The following is an 11112-nucleotide window of genomic DNA, read 5'->3' on the forward strand; positions in this document are numbered from 1 at the left end:
AGAAGTCACCTACTACAAGACAGGCCCAACAAAGAAAGTAACAGAACGCCACTAGCCATCACCTACACCCCCCAACTAAAACCTCTCTAGCGCATCATCAAGGATCTACAACCCACCTTGAAGGACAAACCCTCACTCTCACAGACCTTGGGAGACAGGCCAGTCCTCGTTTACAGACAGCCCCCTAACCTGAAGCAAATACTTACCAACAACTACACACCACACAACAAAAACACCAACCCAGGAACCAAACCCTGCTATAAACCCCGGTGCCAACTCTGTCCACATATCTATTCAAGAGACACCATAATAGGACCTATACACATCAGCCACACCATCAGGGGCTCATTCACCTGCACATCTACCAATGTGATATATGCCATCATGTGCCAGCAATGCCACTCTGCCATGTACATTGGCCAAACCAGACAGTCTCTATGCAAAAGAATAAATGGACACAAATCTGACATCAGGAATCATAACATTCAAAAACCAGTAGGAGAACACTTCAATCTCTCTGGTCACTGAATGACAGATCTCAAAGTGGCAATTCTTCAACAAAACACTTCAAAAACAGACTCCAACATGAAGCTGCAGGACTAGAATTAATTTGCAAACAAGATACCATCAGATTAGGCCTAAATAAAGACTGGGAGTGGTTGGGTCATTACAAAACCTAAACTTAATTTCCCCAAAACTAATTTCTCCTGTTACTCACACCTTCTTGTCAACTGTCTGCAATGGGCCACTCTCTTACCACTTCAAAAGTTATTTCTCCTCATTTCCTGCTGTTAATTGATTAATCTCGCTAGATTGACCTAACGCTTTGTAAAGCAACCACCATCATTTCATGTATTTATACCTGCTCCTGTATCTTTTACTTCATACATCTGAGAAAGTGGGTTCTAACCCACAAAAGCTTATGCCCAAATAAATTTGTTAGTCTCTAAGGTGCCACAAGGACTCCTGGTTTTTTTTTGTTATAGTGGAGATCACTAGCTCATGTCATCTTGGATTTAAGAGTCCATGGTAGAATAGGTGGCCCATATTTTTCATCTCCCATGTCATCACCGCTGGAGCCAGATGATGAACTGACCCTTCACTTGACGAATACCCTAATTATCCTCACACGAAGGTGTTTGCTTTTCACGCTGTACACAATTGGATTCATCACGGGCGGGACGAGCACGTGGATATAGCCCAGGGGAATCTGAAGCAAGGGAGAAGAGTCCTTCCCAAATCTGTGTATCACAGATAGGCCGATCATTGGCGTGTAGAAGAGCAGGACTGCACAGAGGTGGGAGACGCAGGTGTTCAGGGCTCTGAGGCACTCCGCATGGGACGTGATGCTCAGCACTGTTTTGAGGATCATCACATAAGAAAGAAAGATGAGCAGCGAGTCCATCCACACCGTAAAGACTGAAACAGACAAGCCATAGATGCTGTTTACTCTGATATCTGAACAAGCCATCTTCATGACGTCCTGATTTAGGCAGTAGCAATGGGAGAGGACATTGGATCGACAATATCGGAACCGTTGAAGGAGAATAGGGAATGGGAGTATTAGAGCCACCCCTCTTAGCACACACACCAGTCCCATCTTGCCTATTCTTGGCAGGGTTAAGATGGAAACATATCTCAGCGGGTTACGGATCGCGATAAAGCGGTCAAAGGCCATCAACAAGAGCACAGAGGATTCAATGCATTTAAGCATGTGGATGAAGAACAGCTGGGCAAAACAGGCATCGAGGCTGATCTCTCTAGAGTTAAGCAAGAGTATACGCAGTGTCGTCGGCATGGTGGATATCGATAAGGCAAGGTCTGTGATGGCCAACATGGAAAGGAAAATGTACATGGGCTCATGGAGGCTCGGATCTGTTTTTATAATGAACAGAATGACTGAATTTCCTACTATCGAAATAACGTACATTAAGCTAAAGGGGATAGAAATCCAGAGGTGGACGTCTTCCTTCCCAGGTATCCCAGTGAGAAGGAACACTGCAGAGTTGAATTTGGTGCCATTGACAGATGACATAATGTCCTGGGCAGGTCCAAGGAGTTCTGAACTTTCCTTCCTAAAAGGAAGAAGGACAGGAGACTGGATGATATTTAACGAGACATCTTTCTGTACTCAGTGCAAGTCTAGAGACTCCCAGTAGCTCAAATAAGATCAGCAAAAATATAGTCTTGGATTTACACAACAAATAGGAAGATAGGCATTGCCAGAGTGGATCAGACTCATGGACCATCTAGCCTAGTATCCAGTGACCAGTTCCAGATGCTTCAGAGGAAGTGGAAAACACCCTGCAATAGGGAGCTTTGAAATAACCTGCACCCACTAATTAGACAAATTTTGCGGTGCAAATAAGGAAGGTATAGTGCTCATCAAAGAGTTTTTGAAACAATCCTCTCTAATTGGATTTTCTAGTTATCTATATAAACATCCAGTCCCTCTTTGAATCTTGCTAAACTCTTGTCCCCATTGATATCTTGTGACTGGGAGTTCCACGGCTTAAATGAGCGCTGTGTGATTTTACAATTGTGACCTTCCCACAGACACTCTTTCTGGCCGTCCACTTCTGAGTGTGATCCATTGTATCATGAGATGTTTGTAAATACATGGCAAATCCATGGGGAAAATTGTCATTGTATTCATCTTTCTTGCACTGAAGCTATTTATAAAAGTGTTTCATTGCCTCATTGTTTATACATTTTTATTTTTCCACTCCTGAGAGCATGTCTACATTATGCGCTGGATCGATGGGCAGCGATCAATCCAGCGGGGTTCCATTTATCGCGTTTAGTCTAGACGTGATAAATCGACCGCCGAGCGCTCTCCCATCGACTCTGGTACTCCACCGGAGCGAGAAGATTAGGCGGAGTTGACGGGGGAGTGTCAGCCGTCGACTTACAAAAGTGAAGACAACATGGTAAGTAGATCTAAATACGTCAACTTCAGCTTCATTCACGTAACTGAAGTTGCATAACTTAGATCAATTCCCCCCCCTAGTGTAGACCAGTACTCAGAGTCCAATTTAAGCCACTGCCTCTCTCCAGTACATGAGATACATGCTTAGGCACAAGTTCTTAATTCAGTAACATTGACTTGAACGGCATCACTCCAGATTTATTTGTATAAATTCAATCAGAACTGGGCTCTTTAACTTTCCCTTATGAAATGCTCCCGGTGATACACTCTGACCCCCAAAAATCCCTCCAAGAGGAGCTGAAGTGCATTCCCTGGCCCATGTTGACTGAATCCAGAGAGTTCAATCATCCTACAACCTTCTCTTCATCCTCACAGGACCTGCATCCTCTCCCCAAGCGACAGTCTGTAGATATTTGGAAAGTTACAACCTAACTCATACATTTACTTCATTTGGGCAGGTGTGAGGTTAGTGTCACATATGCATAAATAGTAAAAACATGAGATTTGCACTAAAATCCGGTTGAATTTGCAAGTTGCTTTACCATGCTTCTGTAAGGGTTGATAGACGTAAATTACATACAACCACTATTACACTCCCCTTTCCTGCACCTCAGCTCCACTCTGCTGAAACATAGACCAGTGGTTCTGTTCTCTCATCACTTTTTGGAAAGTCTTGCACAGTTATTGCAGAGGGATTGTGTCCTTGACCCTGAATGTAAGTGTTAGAAACAGCTACAGGTCAGTTACCAGGTGATGGAATTATACAACTGTTCACTGAACAAAGAGTTAATAGCACAAACCCATTGCAAACAGTATGTGGAGTATTGTAGCTCCTCTGTCCCTGAGTTAATAGATGAATGGTTTCCCTCAGGTTCTGTTCTGTCAGTCTGTAGCTTGTATCCGAAGTGATAACAGGCATTGGGATCAGTATAGAAAACTGACATTCCTTGAGCTCTCACTCTCTGGTACATTGTAACCCACAGCTGTTATTCAGCCATGATGAGGGTTTGCAGAAAGTGGATTTCAAAGTCAAATTCATGAGTATTCATGGAAATGGAACTTCATTTCACACAGGAAAGTAGTCTATTGCTCCTCTCTCTCTCTCTCTCTCTCTTGCTCTCTCTCTCTCTGACTGTCTCTGTCCTGTATTCCTAAAATACGTATCACCCTAAAACGGTATTGGGACAGATATTAAGCTGAGATACCATAATGAATGTGTAAGTTAAACAGAGTTCTTGGGATGTTTGCTTATAGCTATCTTGGGTTAACTACTGGGATGGTTCTCTTATGGCTTTATCGGGTGAAACCAGTATGGCTCTTCTTAATTTAATAGCGGGCTGCTAGAAAACAAGAAGGAAGGGAAACAACAGCTGAAGAAAAAACCTCTCTCATTAAGCACTTCAGCACTGAGGTGATCTGGAAACTAGTCACTGATATTCTGTGCAGTCTCCTCGCGCTCAGACCCTGCTAGGATCGGGGCCAGAGCACACGGCACCTCTGGAAATGAGAGACAACACCGGAGCTACAAGCTGGAAAGAGCCTATTTTCTGTTTCTAGCCCCATTACCCAGCTTGTTTTCCCAGTTCTGGGAGTCTGTAGAGAGTTGGGGCAGCTGTTGCTGAGCAACTTTCCAGACTGACAGGTACAGACACTGCTGGGGAAGTCTGAAGACCCTCAGCCTGCCTGGGTCCCCGTTAGAGTGATAGGGTTTGGAGTCAGACACGTTCAGACTGATTTTTGAAAACCCTCTTATTCTCCCATCAGAGGGGTAGCCGTGTTAGTCTGAATCTGTAAAAAGCAACAGAGGGTCCTGTGGCACCTTTAAGACTAACAGAAGTATTGGGAGCATAAGCTTTCATGGGTAAGAACCTCATCTGAAGAAGTGAGGTTCTTTCCCACGAAAGCTTATGCTCCCAATACTTCTGTTAGTCTTAAAGGTGCCACAGGACCCTCTGTTGCTTTATTTTCCCATGTTACGCTTTATTCCTGCAGTTGATATAAAACAGAACTTTGGTTCAAGAAGGCAGGCTGGTCTCTCATCTCACCACTACTCACAGCCTCCCAAAGGGAAGAACCACAGGTGCCAAACCCACCCGGACCTGCAGGGCAAGCACAGTCAAGCCGCAGTGCTCTGTACCCCTCGCGTCTGTCTGAGTGTGGGAGCATCATGGGATGCCATCCCATGAGAGGGCAGGGTACGAAGCCTGACATGTGGCACTCGCAGATGAGAGAGGGGGAAGAGATGCCGGTAGCCCAGTAACTTTGAGGGGTATCTACAGGACAGAGATTCCAGAGCCCTCAGCTAGTGAGAAAATAGAAATATGCCTCATTGGACCTTTTACCGCAGAGCAAATCAGCTCCGAATTCCTGCTTTCACAATTAACCTGGAGAATAAAACCTTTGAAAATGTATTTCCTGATTAAATTTCCAGCAGCACATACACCTGAGGTGATCTGGGAACTAGTCACTGATATTCTGTGCAGTCTCCTCATGCTCAGCCCCTGGCAGGATCGGGCCCAGAGCACACGGCACCTCTAGAAATGGGACCCCTTGAGAAATCCTGACTCAGGTCTTCGGGGTTTTAACACTCCGAGCTCACTTTGAATGTCAGATTTCTGTGTAGCTTGAACTACTCACTGAGGACCCTGGGCAGATGTAGTGAAGGGGCTCCCAAACTACCTAGTGCTGCCTGCCCTCCAGCCCCGTCACTGAGTCACCCCAACAACCCAGCTGAGTCCTCTGCCGCTGCACAAAACATCAGCCAAGGTAACCAGGTTGCAGCCTTTCCCCTTCATTTCACATTGTAAAGATAGTGAAACCTGCCAACGTACCCAATTCCTGCTAGAAGGGGAGCCACTGACACCAGAGGTCTTCACCCTAAAGGACAAGGAGTCTTCGAGGAGGTTGCACAAGCAGCAGGCAGCATCTGTTCAGATACGGAGGCAACTGTCTTTATGCAGCATGCCTGCACATTCCCTTGGGGGCCACTTGGCCATCCGGGAATCTCTGCTGCTTGGCTTCTTGTGCCCCTGCTTTAACCCCCGTGACAGCCAATGGCAAATGGCAGGAGTGAAATCACAGGGGATGTGGGGTGATGCTGCCCATTTGGACTGCAGTGCCAGCCCTGCTGTAGGCTCTATTCCTAGAATACAGGCTTGTCATCACTGTTCGTGTGGTTCTGATTTGTCACATGGATAACTTGGGGGTGGCTATCACAGCTGTGATCTTGCTGAAATGAAATATATATATAATAAAATCATCATCATAATAATATACAAGATTTCTCCCCAGCAGCCCCCTTTCCTGCATTACAAACCCAGGGTGCAGGCCAAGGAAGAGAAATTCCACAAGGCTCCGCACATGGAAATATCCCTCAGATCATTCCAATAGAAAAAGTCCCTTCCCTTCCTCCTGTGAAAAGGAGGACCCAGGATGCAGGGATTCCCAAAGTTATGCCCCGATCTCAGTGATCCACTGCTAGCTAGGCCCACCCACAATCTCTGTGCCTCCACAACTGCTCTAGGAACCTCTTCAGGTCTCTTGCAGCACAGATTCATTAGAGATGTTCTACCAGGGCTTGCAAGAGTAACCACTGCCCATAGGATCTGCTTAAGGGGGCATTGTACAGGGTGGAGGGGGCTGTACAGAGATGGGAAGGCTGGTTAGTCGAACTAATGGGCACAATAGCCCAGCCATGGACTGGTCGGGAGGTTTAGACCGTTCCATACCCAGTGTGCAGCCACAGACTCAGTGAAACCTTTGTTTATGTTACAAGGGAAAGGCAGATGAGAAACCTCCAATTTTTCTTGGGGATCCAAAATGTCGCTCTGTAAACAAAGGCTGCTGCCTATCTATCCCACATTGAGGGGAAAATGACCTATATTAATGGGTTTGCATTCTGCAGATCCCCGTGCATTTGAAGATGGGATAATTATGTGTTTATTCCCCAGAAAGGGTGTATGGCTGAGGAGCTGGGAAATTGGCTATTGTATCCTATTTGTCCTTGAGTGGCTTAGGTAAAGCACTCAGGTAGCTCAGATGGGCTTGTGGTGCCACCTGCTGTTGTGTTGGGTGATAACAGGTCTGGAGAGTCTGGCTGTGTCGCCAGCACAGCAGTGTGAGAGAGGCCAGCCCAGCTGCAGTGTTAGGGGGTTCAGCAGTTCTACCAGCTCCTAGATTCCAAGCCAGGGGTGACAACCCATCACAGAGGTTTTAGAAAAAAAGGATACATTCAACAATATAATTCACCAGGACCAGATGATATTCACCCAAGAGTTCTGAAGGAACTCAAATATCAAATTGCAGAACTACTAAAAGTGGTATATGACCTATGGCTTGAATCAGCCTCTCTACCAGATGACTGGCAAAATAGTTAATGTGATGCTGATTTTTAACAGGCTCCAGATGTGATCCCAGTAATTACAGGCCACTAGTGCTAACTTCAGTACCAGACAAATTGTTTGAAACTACAGTAACTCCTCACTTAACATTGTAGTTATGTTCCTGAAAAATGCGACTTTAAGTGAAACGATGTTAAGCAAATCCAATTTCCCCATAAGAATTAATGTAAATGAGGGGTTTAGGTTCCAGGGTTTTTTTTTTTTCACCAGACAAAAGACTATATATATAAGTTTTAAACAAACAATTGAATACTGGTACACAGTGATGATGTTTGTGAAGCTTGGTTGAGGTGGTGGAGTCAGAGGGTGGGATATTTCCCTTACTGCTAAATGATGAACTAGCAATTGGCTGAGCCCTCAAGGGTTAACTCTCTCACTCGACAAGGCAGCAGGAATGGAGGGAGGGGAGACAGCATCGCAGACAGAGACACACACAGTGTGTGTGTGAGAGAGAGATGCGCATTTCCCGTTTAAGTACTCTGCCTTGTTAATTAGATCAGCTTGCTGAGACGCAGCTGCTGCCAGCAAGCTCCCTCCGTCCTGAGCCCTGTTGTGTGTTGCCCCTGCTCTATGGAAGATGGGGTAAGCAGGGTGCAGGAGCAGGGGTCAGGGGGACCCCCTGACATTAGCCCCCCTCTTCCTCTTCCTCCCCTCCCCCCCACAGCAAGCAGGAGTCTCGGGGAGCAACTCCAAGGCAGAGGGCAGGAGCAGCGAATGGCAGTGGGGGGAGGGACAGCTGCAATTGCTAGCTTGCTGAGCAGCTGCTGCACAGGGAACTTAGGGGAGCAGGGAGCTGATGGGGGAGCTGATAGGGGGGCTGCCGGTTGTGGTGTTTAGATGCTACTTGTGATTATTAGAACTGGGAGCACTGGCTGTTGGGAGTCAGAAAGGACAGGAAACAGGAAGGAGGGGGGAGTTGAGGAGGCTGAGTGAGAGTTACAGAGGGTGCAGCTTCAGCTTGGTAAAGAGGTTTCCACTGAAAAAATAAAGTCCTGTTGAAGCGTGTTAGTACCTTGCCTGCTTGATACAACATTTTGGCGACAAGGATGGATCTTCTGCCTCTGAACCCACCTGCACCCTTTCTGCAAAGCCCAGGTGAGCCTCCAATTGCTTTTCCTGTCTGGAACCATATGTTTGAGACTTATCTGCTTGCAATCAGTGCTACAGAGATTTCTGAAGTAAGAAATCATGCTCTGCTAATCCACTGCCTTGGAGCAGAAGGGCAGCATATATTTTACACTTTTCCCCTTGCAGATGATAAATATGAGACTGCACTCACTGCATAAAAGAACATTTTTGTACCAAAAGTGAATGTAATATCTAATCGCTACAGATTTCGCCAGCATGAGCAGAAACCAGGGGAGACTATAATGCAGTATATTGCTTCCCTGAGGAGTCTAATTGTAATTTGTGACTTTGGGAATATGGCAGATGAGATGACTAGAGACCAGCTCATTGAGAAAACAATCATGCTTCGTGTAAGTGAACGCTTACTTCTAGAACCACAACTTACACTAGAAAAAGCAATAACCATTGCTACTCAGATTGAGTCAGCTACAGCTGAAGCCACAATAATGAGCAAAGATACAGGAGGCACAGTCCTGGCTGTGACTCCTTTGCAGAAAAGTTCACTATCGCTGCAGACAAACAATTGCAAGAGGAAAATGAATAAAAAGCCACTGAATCAGCAAACGCAAAATATAGTAAAAGCATGCTTTCGCTGTGGATCCCCACAACATCTTGCAAGCTACACAGGATGTCCAGCAAAAGTAGCTCAGTGCAATCATTGCAAAAAGATTGGGCATTTTTCTAAAGTATGTCGCAGTAGCCAGTTCAATCAACGGGTGCATGCAGTTACAATACCAGATGTTACTGTGCTGAGTGTGGACAAAACCACTACTGCACATATTCCAGAACAGATAAAGTGCACTGTAAACGTTTCTGCCATACCCTCAGGCAAGTCACACTCTATTCAGCTAATGTTGGACACTGGCTCAGCAGTATCTATACTACCTGATTCCATCTATTTGCATTACTTTAAAGATGTGCCTCTTACTGAACCCATACTTCAGTTGGTGTGCTATTTGAAAAACCATATTCCAGTACATGGCTGCCTGCCAGCAATAGTTACTTTGGGTGATTGCTGTGTAACTGCAGAGTTCTACATTGTCCACAAAGGCACTCCTATCCTTGGCAGAGATTTTTTGGCTGCTTTAAATCTCAGGGTAGTTAATGGTCGAATTGATCTTCCTCAGCAAAGCATTCTTGCGGTACACACACCAGTTTCAGCTGGGACCCAACACCAGGTTGAGGAGAAACTCGGCTGTGCTTATGGGTTTCTGCATAAAGTTAAAATGTGGAATAATGTCAGTTGACTTCTCTCCTATCATTGAAACTTTCTTTCCTAAACTCAGACTGTGTGCTTGCGAGTAGGGAAGTATAGCCTCCCAGAGATGCCCAGGAGGTGTGTGTAATTTACCAAGTTACTGGGTTGGTGCTCATGCCTTTTCTTTGTTCTATTGTTGAAAAGGAATCCCTAGATACAGAACCCGACCCTGGTTGTTGCTGGCTCCACCTGGCAGAAGTGTTACATGTATGTCATCTGGATTTCTTCAGAACTTGAAAAGATCACAACATCTCATCCTTCAATCAATCACTTCTCAAAAAGATAAGCTCTAGTAGATCCTCTGTCCTTGGATTAATAGCTGACTGGTTCTCCTCATATTCTGTTCTGTCAGTTTGTAGCCTGTATCCGGAGTGGTAACAGGCATTGGGATCAGTATAGAAAATATTCATTCCCTGAGCTCTCACTCTCTCATACATAGTAACCTCAGCACCTGTTATTCAGGCATGATGCAGGTTTTCAGGAAGTGCATTTAAAAGTCAAATGCATGTGGAACTTTATTTCCCACATGAAAGTAGTCTATTGCTCTCTGACTGCCTATGTTCTGTATTCATAAAATCCATAGCACCCGGGAAAGGGATTGGGACAGACATGGAACTGAGCTTGCATAATGAATGTGTGTGAAACCCAGTTCTTGTCTTGTTTACATTATGTTTATCTTGGGTTAACTATTTTGATGTTTATGTGATGGCTATATTGGGTGAAACCAGTTTGGCTCTTCTTAATTTAATACCAGGTTGCTGGAAAATAAGCAGAAAGGGAAGCAACAACTGAAGAAAAGCCATCTCTTAGTAAGCACTTCAGGGAGCCTGAGAGAAAAAAATGGAGGTACAAGCAGGGAATTGCATGTTCCCGGGCTCCAGCCACCTTACACGGCTTGTTTTGCCAGCACTGGGAGTCTGTCCAGACTTGGGGCAGCTGTTGCTGAGAAGCTCTTCAGACTGACAGGCACAGAAACTGCTGGAGAAGTCTGAAAGCCTTTGGCCTGCCTGGGTACTCATCAGAGAGTGAGAGAGATGTGTACAGACATTTAAAAAAAAAAACCCTCTTATTCTCAAATGTTATGCTTTATTCCTACCATTGAGATTAAACAATATTTTGGTTCAATAATGTTGGCTGCTCACTCGTTTCACACTAGTCACAGCCTAACCTGAGGGAAGAACCATATTTTCTGAACCCACTTGGACCTGCTGGGCAAGCACAGTCGACCCACAGTGGGCTGTAGCCCAGGGCCCAGTCTGAGGGTGGGAGGATCGCGGGATTCCATCCCATGAGACGGAAGGCTATGAAGCCTGATATCTGGCACTCAGAGACCAGAGAGGGACAGAGATGCCTGTAGCCCTGTAACTCTGAGGGGTATCTACACGGCAGAAAAGCTG

At 45.5% G+C, this 11112-nt stretch overlaps 1 protein-coding gene across 1 annotated transcript; it reads right to left on the minus strand.

Annotated features, from left to right (window-relative positions):
- Positions 1 to 1099: 1099 nt before the first annotated feature.
- LOC112119522 (olfactory receptor 51G2-like) lies at positions 1100 to 2035 on the minus strand. Its single transcript, XM_024218195.1, has one exon. The coding sequence runs from the start codon at positions 2033 to 2035 to the stop codon at positions 1100 to 1102; it is 936 nt and encodes a 311-aa protein (XP_024073963.1).
- Between the last annotated feature and the right edge of the window lie 9077 nt (positions 2036 to 11112).

This window comes from Terrapene carolina, unplaced genomic scaffold, assembly GCF_002925995.2.
Source record: "Terrapene carolina triunguis isolate 2854851 unplaced genomic scaffold, T_m_triunguis-2.0 Scaffold511, whole genome shotgun sequence".
Classification (NCBI taxonomy): Eukaryota; Metazoa; Chordata; order Testudines; family Emydidae; genus Terrapene; species Terrapene triunguis.